General features: G+C 40.5%; 1 protein-coding gene across 4 annotated transcripts in view; it reads left to right on the forward strand.

Moving 5' to 3' along the window:
• The first annotated feature begins 1,507 nt into the window (after positions 1-1,507).
• The window catches only part of LOC125880457 (myoferlin-like), a 33,319-nt gene continuing 9,550 nt past the window's right edge, over positions 1,508-25,276 (forward strand). For 3 of the 4 annotated variants that reach the window (XM_049562968.1, XM_049562965.1, XM_049562966.1), the window contains exons 1-31: positions 1,508-1,744; positions 2,646-2,701; positions 3,086-3,177; positions 11,677-11,785; positions 11,885-11,978; positions 12,067-12,230; positions 13,138-13,266; positions 13,468-13,530; positions 13,610-13,660; positions 13,761-13,791; positions 14,669-14,784; positions 14,932-15,058; positions 16,902-17,005; positions 17,120-17,188; positions 17,292-17,335; positions 17,996-18,078; positions 18,189-18,227; positions 20,011-20,135; positions 20,249-20,362; positions 20,512-20,689; positions 20,769-20,893; positions 21,073-21,182; positions 21,518-21,710; positions 21,823-21,978; positions 22,594-22,725; positions 22,873-23,036; positions 23,551-23,665; positions 23,953-24,055; positions 24,336-24,478; positions 24,711-24,881; positions 25,183-25,276. In XM_049562968.1, coding sequence (XP_049418925.1) covers positions 1,657-1,744; positions 2,646-2,701; positions 3,086-3,177; positions 11,677-11,785; positions 11,885-11,978; positions 12,067-12,230; positions 13,138-13,266; positions 13,468-13,530; positions 13,610-13,660; positions 13,761-13,791; positions 14,669-14,784; positions 14,932-15,058; positions 16,902-17,005; positions 17,120-17,188; positions 17,292-17,335; positions 17,996-18,078; positions 18,189-18,227; positions 20,011-20,135; positions 20,249-20,362; positions 20,512-20,689; positions 20,769-20,893; positions 21,073-21,182; positions 21,518-21,710; positions 21,823-21,978; positions 22,594-22,725; positions 22,873-23,036; positions 23,551-23,665; positions 23,953-24,055; positions 24,336-24,478; positions 24,711-24,881; positions 25,183-25,276 — 3,382 coding nt within the window. In that variant the 5' untranslated portion in view covers positions 1,508-1,656. The remainder of the gene's footprint in view (positions 1,745-2,645; positions 2,702-3,085; positions 3,178-11,676; positions 11,786-11,884; positions 11,979-12,066; positions 12,231-13,137; positions 13,267-13,467; positions 13,531-13,609; positions 13,661-13,760; positions 13,792-14,668; positions 14,785-14,931; positions 15,059-16,901; positions 17,006-17,119; positions 17,189-17,291; positions 17,336-17,995; positions 18,079-18,188; positions 18,228-20,010; positions 20,136-20,248; positions 20,363-20,511; positions 20,690-20,768; positions 20,894-21,072; positions 21,183-21,517; positions 21,711-21,822; positions 21,979-22,593; positions 22,726-22,872; positions 23,037-23,550; positions 23,666-23,952; positions 24,056-24,335; positions 24,479-24,710; positions 24,882-25,182) is intronic. The other variant, XM_049562967.1, reaches the window with a different exon arrangement.

Below are 25,276 nucleotides of genomic sequence, written 5' to 3' on the forward strand. Positions count from 1 at the left end.
TAGAAATCAGGAACAGCAATGATATTAAGTAGTGCAAAGACAGAAGCAAGAAATGTAAGCTCACATTCCTGGGCACATTGCATCTGTACAATCAAGGTTAATTTACCGTCATTCTACAACACAGGCATGCAAAACAAAATGCACTAGTAGTCCATTTTAGGCTGCATAACAAACAGTTATCTTATGGTAGAGATGAGGATGAGGTGGAGTTGAGGAGAATTCTATTGCATAAATATTCAGGGTGTTTTCTGTTTGTTTGCTGGAAATGTATCCCCTACTGATGCAGTGCTAGCAGACCTTTTTTTATTATTATTATCAAAGAGCCTTGTATAGTATAGTAGGCTATTTATTAGAGGAGTGGAGGATGAGGTGGAGTTAAGGAATTGCGGTATATTTATGGATTTTTTTATTTGAAATGTATTTATTTATTCATTTATTAATTTAATTTGCCTTTGTTGAAATGTGTTTTTGCAAATACAATGCCATTCAGGCTTTTTTAGGCCTTGCAGTGGTGATGAGGTAGGTTACTTTTAGGCAGGAATGGCTCTCCCAGTCAACTATCAAATATACATGCTATTGCACGGAACGGCCACGAGATGGAGCCACAGCCAAAATATGTGATAGCAGTTGTAGTCTATTATACAAAAGAAGTCATCATGGTGGATTGGAGGATGAGGTAAAGTTGAGAAGTTGCAGTATACTGTATATTTCAATTGCATACATACTCTGTTTTTTGTTTTTTGTTTGTTTGTTATTTTTTTGGTTGGGGTTGGTTTTGCTTTTGTTGAAATGTTTCCTTGCACATGCAATATTATTCAGATATTTTTTTCCTTGACAAAGAGCCTTCCAGTAGTGATAAGGTAGACTATTTATAGGCTGGGGTGGCCCCTCCCAGTGTCAACCACCAAATATATATGCTATTGCGCCGTACAGCCACTAGATGGAGCCACAGCCAAAATATCTAACAGGAGTCTTCCACTTTATGACACACAAGAGAAAAACTATTTTTTAATGGTGAAGTGGAGGATGAGGTGGAGTTGATGAGTTGTCATAAATTCCAATTGAATTTGTTGTTGTTGTTTTGTTTCTGCTTTTGTTGAAATCTGTCCCTGCCCATGCAAAGCCTCCTCCCAGTGCCCCCGTGTCAGCTCTCAAATATACGTGCTATTGCGCAGTACAGCCACTAGATGGCGCCAGAGGCATAATATTTGATCAGTGCTCAACCATGCAGAGGCAGTGTACCCAAAGACTGGCAGGAATCATTAATACAAAGGAAACATCTGGCGCAATTGAATTCACGAAACAAAATAATCGTTAGGGCTATTACAATATGTAAATGCTCTGGATTCAATGAGGAAAAACGGAACTCCTCTCTTCCTCTGTCAGTGATACAGTCTGTGCCATCTCCTCTCAGCTGTACTCACACGATGGCAGCAGCAGCTCACTGACTTCCACTCCGGATAATTACACCCCCGTGATCCGCCCCTATTTCCCCCTTGTTCTCACAGACGGGACTTGGAAATATACTTCCTCAGCCCTGCCCTGTCTGCTTCAGTGATGGGGCAGTGAGGATGCCAAAGCACGACAATCCTGTGTAGACTTTTTTTTTTTTTTTCATTTAATTCCTCAACTTCTCTGATTTAATCATTTTTAACCATGTTGCGGGTTGTGGTAGAGTCGGCTAAAGGTCTGCCTAAGAAGAAAGTTGGAAGCCCTGATCCAATCACCTCTGTGATCTTTAAAGGTAAGACTCATTTTAAAAGTCCTTTAAAGTTTTAAGTGTGTGTGCTGTGCGGGGAAAATCACGTATAGCCTGTTATTTGGGGATCAAGAAGCATGTGAAATGAGCTTTTGACACTAATGTGAAGTTCATAGCCGCTCAATTCACTTTACTTTTATCTAGCATGACGTCATTTTATGGATTTAATAGTTTTACTGTGATTTTATATGGTAGTCCAATAAATAAACTGTACAGCAGTGTTATGCTTAAGTGTTCTTGTACTTGTGTATTAATTGAAAGTCCAGTTTTCCATGTATAATTGAAAAGTTAAAGACAAAAGTGTCAGAGTAGTCCCTGTTTAAATGTACAATGTTTAAAACCCTAATCTGCACAAGTAGTATTGCATCATTAAAGACTTTCCCAACATGTCACTGCACATCCAGATGCAAAGACAGCTGGGTAGGGACCAAGCTTGGACCTGTCGTGTACAGGTGAGCTCAGACATGTCATGGAGAGAAAAGGCACATTAGGTGGTGCAGGGAAATTGGCCTTTAGCTACTGAATTAAAATGGCATCAGATATAGAGTGGCATTGCCTCCCTGATGAGGAAACAGTCCTGGCAATCAGCCCTGGTTACTCTCAGGTGTTTTCTTTGTACCCATGTCATTATCATCACCCACAGGTGTGGCAGCTTCTCTGTTTTTTTAGCCCTCCTTCCCTGTGAAGGCAGCCACTGCAGCCCACTGAAAACAACTATCACTCTTTTTGCAAAGCATTAAGATCTATGTAAATTTACACACAGCAGTGATTTGACGTTTTCCACAAAACAAGTGGGTAAAATGATAATAGGGGTATGCCTGTGTGTCCCAAACTGCAGAGATTGAGTGTAGAATAATTAATATTCACAAATATATTTCCCTTTCAGATGAGAAGAAGAAAACAAAAGCGATCGACAGTGAGCTGAACCCTGTGTGGAACGAGGTAAATCTCCATCACACACACACACACACAAACATGCACATACTTCTGCCTCTCGCTTCTACTTTGATTTTTAATCTGAGTTAATTTCAATCAGCTTCTAAGGAAAGCTGGAAAAAATGATACATTACAAGACGTGCCCACTTTAAATGCAGCATTACACATCACATGGTAAACATATACAGTACTGTGACATCACATCATATGACTCACAGTACATATCGACCATGCCAAAAGATAATGTGATGGATGTAGATAAATCTAAGAGTTTGTTGCACTGGCTGAGTTGACAAATCATTATTTACCCACAATTTTGCTTCTTCAGGACATAACAGAAGCTGAAGTACCACATCTGATGGACTGTGTATCCCTCATCTTGTCTTGCAGGTGCTTGAGTTCGATCTGAAGGGCATTGGGCTGGACTCTAGCTCCTACATAGACGTGGTTGTGAAAGACTATGAAACTCTTGGGAAAGATAAGTAAGTGCAATACAAACTCGAGTTCCCCGTTTAGCTTTGGCTTTTGTGCAACAAGCCGGATCACAGCGATGGGAGAGAAGATGTGTGCCTCACCTTACTGAATCACAGTGCAAACAACTTCTTGTCTGAACAAAGGCTTTCTGGAGAATGGGTCTGTTTTTATTAGACGGACGGTTAGCTAACAGTCGCTTTTTCATTTGTATGGCTGTCAGGTTTTTTTTTTTTTATTACAGTTATTCAGATACAACGAAGGCAATCAAATATAAGCTGTCACTAGCTCAGCCTCAATCTGAAGTACCTTGGCTGCAAAATAAGTATTTGTACACAACCTGCTGGTTAGGATACACGTTAATATCAACACTGTCACTCTAATAGACAAGAAGTTAGATACTATCATAGTAACCCTGTGTTTGAGTTATGTAGCTAGCTGTTCCTGCCCCCTCACACCCTTCTTGCCATGCTGAGACTTGCTGGCTTGTGTGGGATGGCTGATCCTGATTGGGTAACAATGAATGGATGAATTGCTGTTTGTGTTCTCTCCCTCTTTGGGATTTTTGTGGTACTGTGTCACAGAGGACAGGATCAAATCTTAAAGGAAAATACTTTACTTGGCAGTTACTTGCCAGAGCATTGCAGTGGTGTAATCCTAGTGCATACAGTATGAATGAAACTGTGTGAGGAGAGGTGCTGTAAAGCTAAATACTCCCTAAGTTGCCCAAAAACAGTTGAAGCTTGTTGCTTCCATATAAAGCCTGAGTCACATATGGGACCAATCTGAATCAACCACAAAGAATGTTTCCGCGACATCACTAATTACTGTGATCAAAGTCTCATCTATGATAAGAAAACAAAACACATGAAAGTATCTCTTTATAATTTATGTCTAACACACCATGTTCACTGTATATATATTTTTCTGTTCATGAGTTTTATCAAGTTAAAGTTCCTCTAGTGCATGGGACGGTCATAACTGAGGGTGGAGCCTTTCAAATGTGCCTCTCCAGCACTGAGTCCATGTTAACTTGAGTAAAGTTTTCCACTGGGCCAGCCCAGCTGCCACACTCCCTCCAGATCTACGCAATGGGAGCAGAGAAGGACTTCTCTAGCAGTTTTCCAGCTGCTGTAATGGGTAATCCCTGTCGTCATGGCAATGAAAGAGGGGAACCAGAAAAAAGCAATCGGTGTCTTCTTGACTAATTGGTTTTTAGAAAGGAATGAGGACATGGTAGGACAAAGTTCTCCCTGTGTAGATAGCAACACAGTCTTCATCATAGGATCTGAATGTTAAATTCTACCTATAATGAATTTCATGAGTTAAATTATGGGCAAAATGTCTTTTTTCCTTTAAACCTATTCTTTGGGTGTGACATTTGATCAAAGTTTGAATTTCTCTCTGCTTTAATTTAAATCTTTTTAGAGGTTATTTGCGGAAGTAAAGCCATTTTATATTCACCACATGATCCCTTAAAGCAGTGGTTCTTCATGCCCCTCTTCAGAAGCTAAAATTAAGTTCATGAACCCCCAGTCCTACAAGTTTTTTAATCAATCATTAGCAATAGTTGGAGATACAACTAATAAGAGGATGCATGTTGAATTTTAGTGAAATAAAGGTTAGTATTATAGCACAAGCATATATATAATAATCTTATATACTTTCACTTCAACTTTCACTCCCCTGGTCATCGACACCCCACCTACAGTAACTCTATGCCCCCCAGGGGGGCCCGCCCCACTGTTTGAGAGCTGCTGCATTAAAGTATTTCAGACAGGCCAAAACAAGACTGCAGCCACAAGTCTACAGCCATGCCAGCAGCTCTGTGAGGAATTACTTAAGCACAGCTGTGCTTTCAGCCAAATGCTTTAATCAGCAAACTGACATGCTAACAATGCCAGTGCAGGTAATGCTGGTGTGTTAGCAGGCTAGCATTTGTCAATGAGCACACCAAGTACAGCTGAAGTTGGAAGGGAATGTCATTAGTTTTGCAGTAATTCAGTCATAAATTAAAATATTGGACCGATGAAGGCCAGATGACTAGTCAGGGAATCACCAGGGCGGCTACACAATTACAAATCATCCTCTGGGGAGCATGAATATCTGTTTCACAGCAACCCTTTCCATACTTGAGTTTTCAATGAAAAACAAAAACGCCAACCTTATGGTGGTGTCAAAGAAAATGTCAGGGGTTCACCTAAGTCATTTGGATCAATCCTCTGGGAACTATGAATCTCTGTGCAAAATTTTGTGTTAATCCATCAGATAGTGAATTTATATACTTTTCGCTAGCAAGGACCATGCCACAACAATATGTCATTTAAATGTTTATTTGTTACTTGTTGAGGACTGGTGAATGGATATAAGTGGGGGGTGAAGGTGGCAGAGGGATGTCTTCTGTTAGATTGGTCTGGGAGGATGTATTGGAGATCGGGCAGAGACTCAGTGTCGGGTTTCCATCTCAGGCGTTTTTCCACCCAAGCTGATCACAGGCCCCCCAGACAGTACCTAGAATGAGACATAGGAAAGGTGTGCACCAGATTGAATAAGAAGAGATGAGGAGAGAAGGGAAGAGAGGATGAAGGAATGTTGGTAGGCATAAGGTAGGGAGGATGATGGGTTAAAGAAAGGGAAAGTGAGGGTGGGTCGAGAAATCTGAGACAAACAGCAGGATGGGTTGACCAGAGCCCTGTTGTTCGAAACCTAGATAAGGGATTAAGCCAGGATATGTTGGTTATCCTGGCTTAATTTAGCGTTGATTCGGTTGTTCGAAAGCAGAGGCACATATGTTGCCATGGAGATTTATTCTGTACACTGTGTAACAACAACCAGGCTTAGTTTAGCCTGGTGCCTTACCTGTCCAGTCAGCTGTCACTGCGATCAGAAATCAGTGTTTTTTACCATCATTTCATGTTCTTATGTACGTATTTGTCTCATTTTTGAACAAAATACATTAAGCTTACAATAATAAAAAAAAAGGCTGTCAGGCTGTTCAGCATCTGTGTCATGCTACAAATATATTTTCTATGAGCACCACATCACTGACTTCTTATACATTATGTAGTGTGTACAACTGTTAATTTGTGAAAGGAACTTTAATCGTAATTATGACAGATCCATTTGTGCAGCAAGTGTATATTTTTAGATTACTTACGCATGCAGTCGGTCCGCAATTGTCTGCCACGCATTTTCTCTCTGCTTAATAATTGCTGTTGTTTCCTTTTTTAGTTATTATATGTTTAACCTCCTCATAAATCTTCATGCTGTATGTGCACATCCTCATCCTCTGGGGACCTTAAATGTCTGCAGCAGTTCACAACAATCCATCCAATAGTTGTTTAGATACTTTAGTCTGGGCCACAGACTCATTGTGCTGCCAGATAAAAAAGTCAGGGGCTCAACAGAGTCAGTGGGATGCATCCTCTGGGGACCATAAATGTTTGTAAAGATTTCATGGCAATCCATCCAGTAGTAATAGAGAGGTTTCAGTCAGGCAGACTGACATTCAAGTGAATGAAATCAAAAGTGTCTAGACAGTGAAGAAGAATATGTTGTATCTTTGTTCTTCTGAACTGTCTAACATTGACTAATAAACCCTTGTGTGTATTTTAGCCACTCATCCGGGAAAATGGTACTTGAGGTGTTGAAGGGATTAGGGCACCAAGATTGATCAGAATTGTATTGTATTAAATTGTATTGTTAGATAATCCTGTCATAGTTTCCTGATTCCGGTTCACTCTTCTTGCCACTCAGACCTCTTGATTAGCTCAGCCTACAGCCCGTTGTTTTCAGCTAGCCTTTGATATAATAGTATAAAACCTTGCTCTGAATGTCAAAGAGAATTCTACATCCTTGCTGTGAACTTCCGTGTCCACTGCATGCTGAATAAAACTCCCCTGAACCAGCCACAGAATGGGACCTGAAAGAATTCTCTTCAAAAACAGTTAATTTTTAACCCTAATGTCCCGTCATCTACTGCTTTGCATGCTACTGTTAAAGAGCATTTTTTCCTACTCATTTCCACATTAAAATAAGGTTCATGAACTATATGAATACACTGTTAAGTTCTACACAACAGTGCTACAGACTTTTAGAAGTCATTGCAGGGGTTAGTTTTTTGATAACGCTAACATGGCAGGGAAAGGGCCATCTAAATATTATCATTACCATTAAATATTAACCTGTGCTGCATGAATACACTTGGAATGATTAAATGTGTGGATGGTAAAAACCAGGGTTAAAATGTTTCATAGGAAATGGCTGGAAAAGTGTTTCCGCATCAGAACCATAAGAGTATTGTTCCATTTCCCGTCTTATAAAATGCAGAGTCAGTGAGTCTGTCCAAATGTTTAATCTACCTTGTTTGTTGAAAGGAATCCTGGATTTTAGGGCCTTGCAGGGCTGAAATCTCTGTTGATAAATATGTCGCATAATCACAGAGCTGTGATGTTCACACCCTAGTTACAGATCTGAGATGAGTTGTATCATAACGCTCATCCATCTTAACAGATCTGTGACAGTTAGTTATGACAGGGAGAGGGTGCTAACTTTCTGAACTGCAGCCCAGCCAAGGACACTCTTGCTCTTGTGGAGCTGCTACAAATTTAGTGGCAAGCAGCACTGCTGTGTGTTGTCTGACTGTAGGAGGCTGACAAAGGGAAAAACAGCATCTACATCCAATAATAACTCTATACGCATAATTCTACCCTGTCTGTGGGTAAGTGTTGTAGGTTGGGACTTAATCAGCTGTGGTGTGACTCAGGGCTTGGCAATAGTCACAGTGTCTGTTATGGTCATTCCTCTGTGTTTACATAGAAAACAAAGGGGAAAATTGTGCGTCAAAGCATGACTTACATATTCTGCTCACAACATACATGCAGTACTGGGTGGTAATAATTGTCCTATGACTTTTGGGAAATGTTAAGGCAAATGTCAGTGCTAGCCAGGGTTTGATACTGTACAATCATACCTTAATCCTTTTCATATTTGATTGCTGTTATCAGAACGCAGTCAAGCTGAAAACAGGAGTGAAAAATATATGAGAAGGGGCAGTAGTTTGGAGCAAGAGGCAGTTTGCAGGGAAAAAAATCCTAGGAGACCGGATGAGTCACATCCTACCTGAGGCCACTTTTTGATTAAGTTCAACATTATCGCTGAGAAGCCATCGCCAAACTACACTTGAGCATTGTTGGTCACCCAGTGAGAGTCAAGGCTACATACCAGGTTTATAGAGTCACTGACTCTATGGAGAATCCCCATGTCAGCCTCCTTCCTGATGCAGTACTGCCAAAACAATAACTCTCATCCTCTCTCCTCCCAACAAAACACTGTCCAGCTATTTGTGTTGTGACCTAAACTTATGGTAACCTGATATGCAGCTGTCTGAGTAGTTGTATAAAGTGCATTGAATTATTTATTTATATTGCTTGGCTACAGTGGAATGCAGCACAGATTTTATGGTCTAATGCTTCAATGTATGCTCCTGGTATTTGCTTTGTCCTTGGAATTTCTTGTCAGAAGACGTCAAGTTGGGGGTCTTTTATAGGAAATTTCTTGGTCTCATGACATTTTCCATCCAGGCCAAGTAAAAGTTGTTAGCAACATGGAAGAAATACATCACTTTAAATGTTTGGGTCCAGTTGGAAGCTTGTTCTAGCCAGTCTTGGATGTATCCGAGTCTGAACCTACAGTGGTGTCGGTGGATCTAGCGTTCGTAGTGAGTTTCTGTCTTGGGTAAATTCCTCCCATCAGGAATGCTGCCAAAATAATATTAGTTCATCCAAGGAATCATAAAGTTTACATGATGTACTGCATTCCTTTAGCTACATTGTGTAAAACTAATGAAGTCTTGCAATAAAAAATCCTTCATGAATGTTACAATGTTTTTTGTTGAAGGTGCAGTTTGTGGTGCTGTAGAACAGTACTGCATTATACAAATAGGAGTTTCTATTATGTAGCCCACCTCCATGGATATAAATGAGGTGGAAAAAAAAGAAACATCTGTGCTTCAATTGTCTGGGTGTCTAAAGAGATAAGATAGAACTTTATTTATTTAGAGGGAAACTGCCCTGCAGCAGTTGCAATACAAAATGGAGGAGTGCAGATACAAAGAATGCAATATACAAGGACTAAAATAGCATTACACAAAAAAAGGATAGCAAATATTAAATAAATACTGCAAATATAAAAGAAGATAACAGAAAAACTGAGGTAGTTGGTGGAAGAGTTCAAGAGTTCAGGATGGTCGAATGATTTATTTATTGGCAACATTTGAGATTTGGAGAATATTTCTTCTTCCCAGAGTTAATAGTTTGTTGTTGCTTTCATATTTACTCATTAAGTGTCCGGGCATAAACAAGGCGCACACTGAGCTGTGTAGTTTTTGGCTGCACACCAAAACAGGCACAGCAACAAACCACAAGCAATAACAAACTGCTTCGGAGCCATTTATTCAACTGACACAGCGTGAAAAGGCCACTGTACTTGTTTAACAAGAATCCAGTATTATTGTTAGTCAGATCAAACAGGGACAGAGAGACGTTTACATTTAATTTTGTCCTTGAAATACCTAAGACGTTAACAGAGGAATGTGATTGTCACATCTCATAGAAACTCCTCTTCATTTTTATCCGTTACTCACGGCCGTTTCTTGACAACCTTTTGATTCATTTGTTGTTTATTTTCTACTTCATCATTAAATGTTTCTTCATTCCTCAGGGAATGTTGTCATGAACAAACCATAAGGAAAATGTTCACAGAGGCAAATGACTCACTGTGTGATACAGATAATGTTTTTGTCATCAGGAAGTTCCTGTGATTTCCAGCCAGCTTGTCAGGTTTACTGGATTGTTATCTGACCAGTGGAAAAATAAGAGGTGGTCTTGTTTGAACGCCTCTGGTTGTGTTTATAGCTGGTGCTCACATGACCTTCAAATGGAGAGGTTAGTTCATCTCAGTTCTGCAGTCTCCGATGATTTAAACACACCATGAATCAGTGGCAGGTAGCGTCTCTGCCGTGTTGACTGTGCACTGGCTCATGGGGTGCGTTTGTTTGTCTGAGCAGGCAGGGTTTGTTAGCTCTGGGTGGTGACCTGCTATATGCCCCTTTTGTGAGTGTGACTCGGAGTGCACATACAGCATTTCATTTCTGTTTGTTCTGAAACCTAATTACTGATATCTCAGCTCACTTTAATGGCAGGCTGAGTTTTGCTACGTTAAATCTGTTCATGTTATACACGTATGAAATTACAGTATTTGACCATGGACACATACGTGTATGTGTTTATCTTTTTTGTGTTTGTTTTCTGTGTTTATCATCTGAGAAAAAGCACAGAAAAGGAAAAAGTATACACATGTTATATACATAACCATATTCTGACATATACATACACTGCTAAAAAAAATTAAGGGAACACTTAAATCACACATCAGATCTTGATGAACGATTTATTAAAGTTGTAAATCTTTGCTGATGTACATTGTATAATGTGTTGAGAACAAAATTAAGTAACAATGGTCAATGGAAACCCAAATCATCAACTCACTGAGGGCTGGATTCAACATCACACTGAAAATCATAGCTCCTGATGAGTTGATGGGTGGTGTCCTGGGGATCTCTTCCCAGACCTGGATCAGGGCATCAGTGAGCTCCTGGACAATATGTGGTGGTATTCGGCAATGTCTCATGCACCAATACGTAACATCCCATAGGTGCTCAATTAGATTTAGGTCAGGGGAATGAGAGGGCCAGTCAATGGCATCAACACCTTCGTCATCCAGAAACTACCTACACACTCTGGCCACATGAGTCCGGACATTGTCCTGCACCAGGAGGAACCCAGGACCCACTGCACCAGCATAAAGACAGTCACTCTGAGGATTTCATCCTGGTACCCAACAGCAGTCAGGGTACCGTTGGCTATGACATGGAGGTCCGTGCGACCCACAAAGGATATGCCTCCTCCTCAGACCGCCAAGCCGCTTATGCTGGATGATGTTATAGGCAGCATAACGTTGACCACGGGGCGCCAGTGGGGGACCTGCAAATTCTGGTGTTCTCTGCCGAATGCCCTTCGAGCTGCATGGTGCTGGGCTGTGAGCACAGGTTACACTAGAGGACGGTGAGGCCTCATGCCACCCTCATGGAGTCTGTTTCTGACAATTTGGTCAGAAACAAGCACACCAGTAGGTTAACTGACTTGGTGTTATACTGTGACAATAAATTGTTCCCTTAATTTTTTGAACAGTGCACAATCATACGTGTTAGGCCTGTATACTCTGTGTGTATCTTGCACAGTAAAGGTGATGCACATACTGTCCAGAATAAAAGGATTCACTATTTTAAGATACATAAAGTATTAAAAATTTCCAATTCATTTTTCATGAATGTTGAGTTGATGAATAAAGCTGTCCCACCTTTTGATTATATCTGCATTCTTGCTATATTTTTGCTTTGTACAAATCTATTCATGTATGTCACGTTTCCCTGCTGTGTTTTTTCCTACCAGATTCCTTGGGTCAGCCAAAATCTCTCTGAGAGACCTTGCCACAGGTCAAATGAGATCATTACCCTCCAAAAATGTTCCTTTGCTCAATGAAGGTGGACAGAATATTGGAGTAAGTGTCTTTTATAAATTAGAAAATATAAGCAACAGATTAACTTTCTTTTTAAGGAAATAAAAGAAATAATAAACCATCCAATCATTTTCTTTTCAGGCTACAATCAACCTTGTTATTGGCTACGATCCTCCAGCTAATGCTGTCCCAAACCTCAATGATCCTCAAGCAGGAGATGCCACAGTGGATGCTGGTATGCTCATGTAGTGATGCAGTAATAAAGGTTTACTGGAAGCATTAAATTGCTAGGTATTTGATCATGTTGTTTTTCTGATAATTAGGTGGTGGTGGAGGTGGTGAGGAGGGGGATGAAACTCAACCAGATGGGGGGCAAAGTGGCTCCGCTGGGGTACCCTCATCCCCTGGTCAGTCTGCTAACCTTCGCAATCGGGTAGCAAGGGCACAGAATCGCCACCGACTGGCCAATAAACCCCAGGACTTCCAGGTCAGTGTTTTTATATGCAGATGATGAACTCATTTGAGTCTTTTCTTGTATAGCTCCAAATCAAACGATAAAAGTCATTGTTACATGATTAGTTACATAGTTAAAATGTCTTTAAAAGTATTCTGATGACCTACATTTCAAGTTGTAGAAAAACTGTTGATTCTGTGTTGCTTTTGGCCCATCCATCTCACTGTTTGTGGGGGGAGCGATAGCAGTATGCATTGCTGTCTGCACATTTATTTAACTACTTTAAATGAATAAACCCACAGTGGATGCTTGTAGTGACTCATAACAGGGTCACACGCAAGTGTGACCTCCATTCATTTAATCACAAAATAACCATATTCAAATTCAAAGCAATTTATTTGACCCCAGGGGGGAAATTTGCAAAGGCACATGAAGTAGGACAGTGACACACTGTATGGGGAAAATTTAAAAAATGCAAAAAGCTGTCTACCATATGACACCAGTTTAACACGTAAATGCAAAAATAAGCTGCGCACACGATGACAGCAATTATAACGATGCACTTGTACCTCAGGTTGCCTTTTTGTAGGTTACTTTCCCTCTAAATGGTGTTTTTTAAAAGTCAGAAAAATGAACAGTCAGTCAGAAATACATTTTTATTACTTTTTTTTAGCATAAACTACCGGAAAATACTTCACAAACTGCACAGATAAAGAATTATTACCCATCTAGTTTTTTTTTTTTAGTTAAACTTAGAGTCTATGTTAGTTTCAGGTGGCCACAATAGTTATTTCTTGCTAGGTTAGGGTTACTTTGGTCACATAGCTAAAAGTCTACAGTGTATTTAAAGAAACTGAGACGCTCATGGTCACAATTCAGATAGACTCATACTGTCATGAGTTAAATTCATTAATCCGCTGTGATGCCGTGTGTCTTCCAGATTCGTGTCCGCATCATTGAGGCCCGTCAGTTGTCGGGAAACAACATCAAACCAGTGGTGAAGGTTAATGTGTGCGACCAGACCCACAGGACGAGGATCAAGAGAGGAAACAACCCCTTCTTTGATGAGGTACTCTTACTTCAGTCTCACACAGAGATACAACGTACAGCACAGATTTAAAATGGAATAGAAATGTGCTCCTTTGGATTTTGTTGATTCGCCTCACACTTAAAATCATTTTGCAAGGGTTAGGTTGTGTTGGGTGTCCACTTAAAGTGTTTTCCCTTCATCTATCTTTATTGAAACTTTGCATGTTTTGTATTTTCGCAGATATTCTTCTACAATGTCCACATGCTGCCAGCGGATCTGTTTGATAAGCACATCAGCTTCCGGGTCAGTTCACACAGATTTTGACGTCCTTTCCTCTTGTCAATACGTACAAATAAATAAACAGTGAATTCTCTTTCTGCAGGTGTATAACTCCTATTCACTGAGAGCTGACAGTCTCATGGGAGAATTCAAGGTGCCTGGCCTCATTTTATCTCTTCACATCATTGTTACTAAGTAAGAGTGTGGTTAATGTCATATGAGGTTTACTGATCTGGTTTTGTTCTTACACACAGGTGGACGTTGGTTATGTGTATGATGAACCAGGTAAGCTTGTCACAAACCACAGATTTGTGTGTCATTTACATTTGCTCAGAGAGTGCTGTTGTTTGGCTTGTGGAGGTCAAAAAAATCCTATTTTTAGTCGGTTTTCCTGCTGTTTGATAATGTGGAGAACAGGTGTTTCTAAAATGTGATAAATGTTTTTTTTCTCATTTATTGTTAAAGCAACTATTATTGATATGAGTGGTGTCATTCATAGTGATAAACTCACATTTTCACCGGACTCTGCAGTTCTCCTCGACTCTACAGAGCTTTTTCACGTCTTTAGTGTGTCGTCGGTTTTCCAACCTGACTATTAGATTTTCTTCAGAAGTTGGAGGAGACCAAAACAGAGCTAAAAGGAGAGTTAGAGTTAAATTTACATTTGCTAGGTGGCCAGAGACACAATATCCGAAAAGACAATGATGATGATGATGTATATAAGGAACTGTTAGCTAAAAAGTTTGCCATATCGGCTACAAAAGGTGATATGTCAGTGATTTTTTTTTTTCAAAGCCCATTTGATGCTGCACGCAAGCAGCCAAAAAATCAATTTTTGAAGGGTTGATTAGAATTAAACAAACTTTTTTCCTCAAATCATTATTTGTTTATTCGCTGCATAAGAAAAAATATGCAGAATTGCTAGAGAATTCATAATTTAAAATGATTAGTCTTCTCACCTTTTCAGTTTTACTTTGTTGTTTTGTTTTTTCCACTTAGGTTAGTTTTTACAACTTAGAGAGGAAATAATATATACTGTAAGCTGCAAACAAGCACAAAGTGTGAAGTGCTTTTCATTTACATTCTACCTGACAGTGCTGCTTGTGTCAGTGAACTCTGAGTGACCTTCGTGCTGTACATGTATGTACGTGTTTCACTGCAGCCCACTGTGTCATGAGGAAGTGGCTTCTGCTGAACGACCCAGACGACTCCAGCTCGGGGGCTAAAGGCTACCTCAAAGTCAGCCTCTTCGTAGTGGGAGCTGGGGATGAGCCTCCGGTACGACTCCTGACTGACTGACTGCAGCATCACAGATTACTTTCAGTGACGCTGGTTGCTTCCTCTTTCCTCATGTAAATATGGTGGCTCTGCCCCTCACTCTCTCTCACAGTCTCTTTTCTGTTCTTTCTGCCTCACATGCTGCAGGTGGAGAAAAAGGAGTCAAATGATGACCAGGATGACATAGAGAGTAATCTGCTGCTGCCGGCTCGGGTGACTCTGCGATGGGCCACCTTGTCACTGAAGGTGTTCAGAGCTGAGGATGTTCCCCAGAGTAAGACCAGAGTCGTATTTAGAATTAATATAATTAATTTATATATGTAAAACATGTCTTGTGTAAAGTTTAGTTTGTTAAAACTTTATTATTTCTCATTTTATTGATGTCAAAACTGATAAAGCATACAAACATGCAGCCCAAAGTGCTTCACATAGCAAAATTAAAAACTATAAAACTATAAAATATTAAAAATCCATAAATAGAAGTCCATAGAATAACATAAAATAAACACCAAGCATAAAATAATGATTGAAACCAATGATTAAAACTTAAAACTAAGGCTCTAACATTACTCCAAATTAAAATCCAGGATTAAAAGAGAGGTCTTTAATGTCCTTTTTAAAAATACAGAGAACTTTTCATTCTAATATCCCGAGGCAGCGAGTTCCACAGTTTAAGGGCATGAAATCAGAAGGCACTCTCACCAGTGCTTTTACAGGACACATGACAAACATTTAAATGTTAGCAGTGGAGGCTAACAGTGACCTGGCTGGAACATAACATGTAAGAAAATCTCTGATGTATGGAGGAGTGAGGTTATTAAAACTTTATGAACAAGTAAAATAACTTTAAAATCAATTCTAAAAGATACAGATAGCCAGTGTGGTGTCATAGGCAGTGGGGTAATGTGGTCCTTGTCCTTGTTTTAGTTACTTTGGCTGCAGCATTCTCAACTGTTTGTAGTTTTTTTATAGACTTTTTAGGAAGTCCAGTGGAAAGGGAATTACAATGGTCTAAACAGTTGGTAATAACAGCATGAGTGAGTATTTCAGCATTAGATTTGGGCAACATTCGTGAGATTTTTTTTAAAAAAAAGGATGATTTAATGACCTTGTTAAATTCCGCAGTAAAAATTAAATCAGAACCATAAATTACTCCCAAGTTTGTGATGTTTCTTTCTATTTGTTAAGGCCACCAAAGTCCTAAGTCCTACTCTTATCTTAAATAATTAATTTATTATATTTCATTTCACCCATATATAACCAGGTAAGTCCCGTTGAGATCAACAGTCTCTTTTACAAGGGAGACCTGGCCAGGACAGTAGCGCACAAAAAAAAGTTACACTCAAAACAACCACACAATAAAAAACATAAAAGATATACAGTAACATGTAGAAATAATAGAACACCTATGCACAATGACAAAAACCAACCGATTAATTCATCCTTGCACTTATGAGAGCTTTGAGCAGAGCACATCAAATCTTTCTTTCCCAGCTCGGTCCGTGCACCAAGACCAGACAAAACTAAATCTTGACCGTAGCTACAGGGAGATCTCCTGTCAATCAAAGTACAAATGTATGACGGGAGTTTACCCAGTATGGCATTATAAATGAACAAATACCAGAGACTGAGCCTACAGAAGGTCAAAAATGGCCAACCAGCCCTGGAATAAAGTGTACAGTAATGACTGAGGGCTTTACAATTATGATACGCAGTATCTAACGTGTGCCAGCAATGTGCAGATGCATTCATGTACAACAGATCACCATAGTCCAGAACCAGTAAAAACTAGTAGCAACCAGTCTTTTTCTAGCCTCCAAAGGAGAAACACAACTTGTTTCTGAAATAAAAACCCTAACTTCAGCGTCAACTTTGTAAGGAGATTACCAGCCCGAGGTTAAAAAGTCAGGGAGTCATCAAGCCAAATACCAAGATATTTGTAGCAAGTCACAACCTCTAATATTTCCTTCAGCAGTAATCAGGAGTGTTCACAGGCTTCTTCCTAGCATTTGAGTAATGCATAACCTAAGTAGAAGAGTATAGGAGAAGAGTATAATGCCATACTGTTAAAAAAAGAAAAATAGTTCATTAATTTTTCCAATGTGTTCTGATTTCAGTGGATGATGCATTCGTCCAGACCATGAAAGAACTCTTTGGAGGAGATGAAAACAAGAAGAACCTGGTGGATCCCTTCTTAGAGGCTCGCTTCGCTGGCAGAAAGGTTCCCGATCATTTGTCTCTTTATAGCTGCAGGGGTAAATGTAAGAATGCTTAATGTAACACTGCTGCATAACAGAACAAAAGTTCATGTGTTGTGTTTTTTTTGTCTCTCCAGCTGTGCACTCAGATCATTGAGAAAAATGCAAACCCAGAGTGGAACCAAGTACTGAACCTTCAAGTGAAGGTAAGAGAAAGCTGTTTTCTAAACCAGCACAAAAGTAAGAAAGTAATACACACCATGAAAGGATTTCAGTAATTTTTTAACCTGCTGTTTGTATTTTCTGTAGTTTCCCTCCATGTGTGAGCGTGTCAAACTGACAGTTTTCGATTGGTAAGTCAAACAAGATTGCCGTTTATATTTAAGAGATTGTAGCCTGTGATATTGTGTGTTCAAGAAGAGGCAGTGTTATTTTGTTCCTGGAGGATTTAATGGTTGGGAAAGTGTACCACAGAATTCCTGCAGTGAGGTCAGTTGTGTTGTGTGTGTGTGTGTGTGTGTGTGTGTGTGTGTGTGTGTGTGTGTGTGTGTGTTTCCATGCCCCATCACCAACCACATGAGAATACTGTAGCAGCCCTATGACTCAGACTGTGGAGGCCCCTCCCTTCCCCTCTGTAACACGCTCTGGGATCCTGTTGGCACCGTCTGTCAGCTAATTTTCATTATTGTGTGTTTCTGAGCGAGCAATCAGTCAAATAACTCACGTCCAGGAAGGCTGAGGGGAAATAAGTGCAAGAGGAAAGGTTAGAAAAACTGCGCGCCTCTGAAAGTGTTGAAAACACACTCGGATCCCAGGGCCAATAAATACCTTGTTGAAAAGATGCAGGCATGAACACCACAAGAGAGACACTGTTTTTCTTTACTTCCCTCATAGAGTTAGTGAACAGGCAGAGCACAACAATGTCCCTATACTGTGAAATTTGCATGTATTTAACAGTTACAATGGTGTGTGTGTATGCAGTGTGAGTCTAAAGGTGTCCTGTGTGCCTGCAGGGATCGTTTGACAGGAAATGATGCCATTGGCACCACATACCTGAACCTGTCCAAGATAGCCTCCTCTGGTGGAGAGATCGAAGGTATTATTTTTGGATTTTTGATAAGCCTGGATCTTTTGTGAAAACTCTCATGCACCTGTGTGTATTAACATCTAAATGGAACTTGAATTGTCCTTTTTCTCCTGGAATAGAGGAACATGCAGGAAATGAGGAAATGCCATCGTATGAAGGTTCAACTGTGCTCTTTTTTGCTCTGTGTTGCATGCGATGTAACGCATTAAAGGAACAGTAACACCAAAATCAAAATACACATTTTTCCTCTTACCTGTAGTGCTGTTTTGTTAATCCAGATTGTTTTGGTGTGAGTTGTCGAGTGTTGGAGATATCGACTGTAGAGATGTCTATGGCAAGCCGTTTTAACATTTAATCACTAAGTCCGACTATCCGGAATTACCATTATAGATATCTATAACGCCATTTTGACTAGTAGTAATGTCATTGTGACTAGTATGAATTTTAATTTAAGATAACTGTAACGTCATTCTGACAAGTCAAAACTGAATTACAGATATCTGTAATGTCATTTTGACTAGTCAAAACTGAATGACAGATATCTATAACGTCATTCTGACTAGTCAAAACTACAGCTACAGATATCTGTAATTCAGTTTTGACTAGTAAGATTCAAACTATTTTTGCCATTCATGTTTATGGGGTTTGTCATTATAGATATCTACAATTACATTATGACTATCTGTAATTCCAGTTTGAGATATCTACAACGTCATTTTGACTAGTCATAATTCAGTTACAGATATCTACAACGTCATTTTGACTAGTCATAATTTGAATTCAAGATATCTACAACGTCATTCTGACTATCTGAAACTCAATTCAAGATATCTAGAAAGGACCATGTAGATATCTTCAATTGATGATAATTAAAGATATCTTGAACTTGAATTATGACTAGTCAAAATTAAATTGTAGATATCTCAAACTGGAATTACAGATATCCACAATTCAGTTGCAGATATCCGCAATAACAATTGCAGATATCTGCAACTACGTTGGAGATATCTATAATGACAAACCCCAAAAATAGTTTGAATCTTACTAGTCAAAACTGAATTACAGATATCTGTAATTAGAATTTTGACTAGGGAAAATCTAATTAGGGATATCTTGAATAAGAGTTTTGACTAGGCAAAATTATATTGCAGATATCAGTAATGAATATCCAGTCTAGCGATTAAATGTTAAAACGGCTTGCCATAGATGTCTGCCTTCTCTCGAATATAATGGAACTAGATGGCACTCTGCTTGTGGTGCAACCAACCATATCACTGGGCAGAAGGAAGCATGCATCTACTCAAGGACGAGAGGCTCATGCTCGTGATATTAATAGCATCCTCCTCGGCTGAGCTGTAACGTTAGCTTGCTCAGCGCTGTGCGGTTGTGCGTTCAGCGGGTGTAGATCAGTATAAAGAAGACAGTTCCTACGTGAAACTGATCACAACAAGGTCATTGGATTAATCACGTCATGATTTCTGGAAAGAGACATTGCTTTTTGCTGCTTTGTGCACCACAAACTGAGTGCCATCTAGTTCCATTGTATTCAAGAGAAGGCGGACATCTCTCTGGCTGATAGCTCCACCAGTCTGCAGCTCACACCAAAATAATCTAGACTGATAAATAGAGCTACAGGTAAGAGGGAAAATATGTATTTTTGATTTTGGGATGAACTCTCCCTTTAAGCATGTTGTGCACACTGATTTGCTGAATAATTCTAATTCTGTGCGTGCACATTGCTAGTAAAGCCGTGCTGTGCTCTGTTTTGAAAGTAGTATTAGGATGTGTTTAACCGTTTTGTTGCCGCAGTTTCTGCCGCCTGCTTCGTCTGCCCATTACCACCGCCTCCAATGCAGCATCACTGACTTACTAACATTAAAGCTTTGCTTGGCTTAGCTTGAGTCATAATCATATAGAGGTTAAGTCTAATTATCTCCACAGCTAACACAGGGCAGTCTGAAGTGGGTTTCCTCCCTGTGTTCGGGCCCTGCTATGTCAACCTGTACGGCAGCCCCAGAGAGTTCACCGGCCTGCCAGACCCCTATGAGGATCTCAATTATGGCAAGGTAGTGATGACTTGATTTTTCAGAATCCTATCTGTAATATTTCTCTTCACTTCTATCCCTGTCCTACATTCCCTACATTGGTTTTTCAGTAGTTCATATCAATGTCTTTGCAGGGAGAAGGAGTAGCGTACAGGGGCAGGGTCCTGGTGGAGCTGTCCACTAAGCTGGAGGGGAAAGCAGACAAAATAGTCGAAAGTATCTCCAGCGATGACGTCCTGGTGGCGCAGGTACTGTGACTATCTATCCACACAGTGATACCAAGTGTAGCTCAGTTTGACAGTAGTGAGGTTTCTCTTGTTTCTTGTTACAGTTAATTTTAGTTGATTCGGATACTGTCTACCTCTCTTTCCCTTTTCTGTTTTTATCCCGACACCAGAAATACCAGAGGAGGAGGAAGTACAGTCTGTGCGCAGTCTTCCACAGCGCCACCATGATACAGGAACCAGGAGAGCCAATCCAGTTTGAGGTCAGCATCGGTAACTACGGCAACAAATTGGACACCACCTGCAAACCACTGGCCTCAACCACTCAGTATAGCTGTGCTGTATTTGATGGTGAGTGAGGAAGCTACTATCTGATGTGACACACACTGGAGACACATTTAAAACATGAATTTTTGTGTGATTTTTCCAGGTAACCACTACTACTACCTGCCCTGGGCGGACACTAAGCCAGTGGTTGTGGTTCTCTCATTCTGGGAGGACATCAGCCACCGCCTGGATGCTGTCAACATCATACTCTACATTGCTCACCGCCTGGTAATACTGCATTATCTTCTGTCATCTTCAAAACCCTAGAGTTTGATTTATTGATAGGTTTGCAGCCAATAAAGCATACTGTATTGTACTAATGTTTACTGTGTGTCTGTACAGTGTGAGAGTCTATGGTAAAGGTTTCAGATTGGAGCATATTCCTCACCGCTATTGTATTGTTACAGGAAGCCAACCTGGAGGCATTCAAAACTGCCATCTTGGCTAAAGTCCCTGACAACCAACTTGTAGAGGTGTGGCTGAAGTTGCTCACTCAGCTGATTGAAGACCTAGAAAGGTAAATTGGGGATGTGGTGTTGCTGAAAAATTCAGCAAGATGCATGTCTGTTGTCTGTGCCTCTTTTAAAGGAACACTTCACCCCCCAAATGATCATTTGTATATCAACTGCATACTCTGTGTTACATTAAATTCGTCAGGAAAACTTTGTTTTTCTCGCATGCCTCCATGGTGAATGAAGAATCCACAAACAGAGAATATTCTTGATGAATTGAAGGCATAGGGGTCCACATTTAACAACAGCAAAACTTTATCCATAGCAATGTTTAATTCAGTATAATCTCTGTTTGTGTGTTGTTTCGACTGAAATTAATTTTGTATCCGCTCTCCGTCAGTTTCCCCACACCGGAGCTGGAGGGCCGCTCCAACCTGACATCTCTGGACATCCAAATCAAAAAGCTGCGAGACAGCGCATTGACCACCATCAAGGAAGGAGCCAGGCGTATGAGAGAGGAGGCCAGAGAGATCCGTGACACTCTGCCTGACTTAGACTCCTGGCTGGACAAGCTCAATCAGCTGGCTGAGGAGGTACGTACACAGCAAGCTTTTGTTTTGAGCATTTTAAATTATGCTTTCTAAGCATTATGTTGTTTGATTTGCCCATCCACAATGCAGTATTTGTTCACATGTTTTTGTTCAGCCCCAGAACAGCATGCCTGATGTGATCATCTGGATGTTACGAGGTGAGAAGAGGGTGGCCTACAGTCGCATCCCCGCTCACCAAATCCTTTTCTCCACATACAGCGAGCAGGCCTGTGGTCAGTACTGTGGCAAGACACAGACTGTCTTTTTACAGGTACACACCTGCAGTTTCTTATTTGTGCATATCATAAAATGAAATGAAAGAAAACATACAATTAACAAACAGACATAAATATTTTTAAATAATTTAAAAGGAAAAAAAGGATACAGTTTTCAAATATTATATACTAGAAATAAAAAGAAAAAAGCAAGGAGGAAAAAGGAAATAAAAACAAAGATTACAAAAACATATTGGCTTACATACACTGTATCATAACTCATTTACATAGAAATGTACTCCATCAGGAGATGTTGTTTTAAGGTATTATTTTAAATTAAAAACTAAGGAGTGACTGCAAAGTGAAGCAGGACCTTTTTTACTTTATAGAAGATCAATAGCTCTAGTGAGATAATGGTGGATGTGAGCCCACCCAAAGGTGATGGGAAGTGAATTATTAAGAAACTGAAATATAAAAGTATCTATTTGCAGGTTATTGATGTCAAATATGTCAAACAGTTTTTATTGTCTCACCCTAGATAACTCATTTTAAACTCAGAGGTAGCAGCTTGGTACTTTACTGGTGGACTTTCTGGACTTAAAAGGTACTGCACCAGAAACGATTCCTCTAAAATCATGATGCTCATGTGATTTTTTTTTTCCCCCCCTCAGTACCCCATGGACAATAATAAGGGCCAGAAGATGCCTGTTCAGATTAGAGTCAACATGTGGCTGGGTCTGACCGCACAGGAGAAGAAGTTCAATTCCTACTCTGAGGGAACCTTCAGTGTGTTTGCTGAGATGGTACATCACTGTAAAATATAACATATGGTTATAACGCATCTCTCACAATAAATGGTGTAATTTTCTATATTCATAAAGTATTGCCGAAAAAGGCATATGCAGTTAAATCAACATCTAAACCTGAACATGTCCTCCTGTGCATTACAGTACGAGAACCAGGCCCAGGTGTTTGGGAAGTGGGGGACGACGGGACTAGTGGGGCGCCACAAATTCTCAGATGTAACAGGCAAACTGAAGCTGAAACAAGAGTACTTCTTGCCCCCGAGAGGATGGGAGTGGGAAGGTGAATGGTTCATTGACCCAGAGAAAGCGTGAGTATAATTGCAGATGACCATTTTGCATCCTCCCTCCTATAAAATGCACTTGTAATTTGCTGTTTCAGGATTCAGACTAGTTACATGTTTGAGTAGAAAAACAGGTCTTCCACTGGGCATGCACACTCTGTAGGCTCAAGTGGAGGAAGTGGGCTAAATCTGCTCTCTATTGTTTACATTCCTCTCGTGCCTCAGACCATGATTTAATGACAAAGTACCAGATTGTGCCAGTGAGCTGGAAGTTATTTACACTTACTTTTTTAATCTGCCTCTGTCAACGCAAGTACAACCACTATCTATCTGCATATCATGAATGAACCATTAAAACTGCCTATGCTTCATTTTAGAAACTTCATCTTATTAATGTTGCTGCATGCATTTCTGTGGGTTTTTTAGTGCTACCACTGGAGGGTGCCAAATTTCCCACACTGTAGCTGTAAAGTAGGCCTTTGTAAAGTGTGTTTCCATGTGTCACACACAGATGTTACATATGTTTGACATCGCATTTCAGTCTGTTAACAGAAGCAGATGCAGGACACACTGAATTCATGGACGAGGTGTTCCAAAATGAGACTCGCTTCCCTGGTGGAGAGTGGAAGGCTGCCCCTGAGCCTTTTACCGATGTGGTGAGAACAGCACGCTGACATGCAAATGATGTGCAGGGTGGCTTTAAATATTACACAAGCACAGTTTGTAGTTTCCTGGTCCCTTTGACACACAGCACAGAAATATTCATGACTACCACCCCACACTTTCTTTTAGTTATTTATTGACTTTGGTGGCCATTAATATTACCACTCAGGTTTCCTCCAGATGCCTTTTATGGAATCTAATATGAGTCGGCCAAAACACATTATGAAAATACACAAAAACAACGAGCTTATGCAACTAACTGAGGTTTTGTGTTGCACAGAATGGAGAGAAGAGCCGTCACCCTGGAGAGTTCGACTGTCCTCCAGGCTGGGCGTGGGAGGACGAGTGGACTGTGGATGACAACAGAGCCGTGGATGATCAAGGTGCAGCCTCACTGGCCAAAATCTAGAGTGTATTGTTATTCGGAGCATAGGAACCAAATGACTGAATAGTGCTGGATGGTTTTATTTACAGATCTTTTTTTCTCCTGGTTCCCCCGGGGCTCTGACTCATTCTCTCCTTCTTACTAGTGCATAATAATGATAATAATAAATTAAACTCACATGATGAAATACAAACCATATGTTCTTGTATCCAAACAATAATGAAACAAAGTAAAATAGTTTGTGCAAATGTGTCTCTTTGTGTGTGTGCACTCCACAGGCTGGGAGTATGGAGTCACCATTCCCCCAGATGACAAGCCCCGGTCCTGGGTGTCTGCGGAGAAGGTGTACCACATCCACCGCAGGAGGAGGCTGGTCCGACCTCGCAAGAGAGTTGCGCTGCCTGCAGGAGGAGCTATGGAGGTCAGCACAGGACAGGACAAAGGCAAAAAGGGGCAACAGGCCTATGTGGTCGCAGCTATCGCAATTCACATTTGTCATGTAGGAAGTTAATTTTGCAAACTCTGACAATGTGATCAAGAAAACTGATATCCAGGTGTCTCTCACAGTAAATAATCTCACACTACTAATGGCTGTATAACTCAGATTTCCAGTTTAAAAAAAAGGTTAAGCTATTTGTTATCTTTGCTCACAGAGGCGAGACCAAGGTGACCCAGAGGGCTGGGAATTCTCTTCTCTGATTGGCTGGAAGTTCCACAGGAAGGAGCGTTCATCAGATACGTTCCGTCGAAGGCGCTGGAGGCGGAAGATGGCGCCAGAGGACCGGCTCGGAGCGTCAGCCATCTTCCAGCTGGAGGGGGCGCTGGTGAGCAAACACAGAAAAGTATTCTCATTTGAAATGCGTGTTTGCGTCAGGATCTGGGTTCATAAAGACAGCCTGTTTGGCTTAAATAGTCAGAATGCAACACTAAAGTATCTGTCCACATATGAGTCTGAGAGAAATGGCTTGCATAAAAGCATGAACCGGATCTGAGTCACCAAATATTTTCAAATATTTACTTAAGTATTAAACACATCTGCAGTGCCATGGTGTGTTTTGGCAGTGTGTGACGTGTGACGTGTGAACAGGTAGAGGCTTTGAGGCATCCCTTTGGTTTACTCTGCAGGGTGTTGATACTGACGAGAAAGAGAAAGGCTCCAAGGCTGATGCCACCAAGATGTTTGGTGCTAACACGCCCACTGTGTCGTGCTCATTTGACA

Source organism: Epinephelus fuscoguttatus, linkage group LG20 (assembly GCF_011397635.1).
Source record: "Epinephelus fuscoguttatus linkage group LG20, E.fuscoguttatus.final_Chr_v1".
In the NCBI taxonomy this organism is placed as follows: Eukaryota; Metazoa; Chordata; class Actinopteri; order Perciformes; family Serranidae; genus Epinephelus; species Epinephelus fuscoguttatus.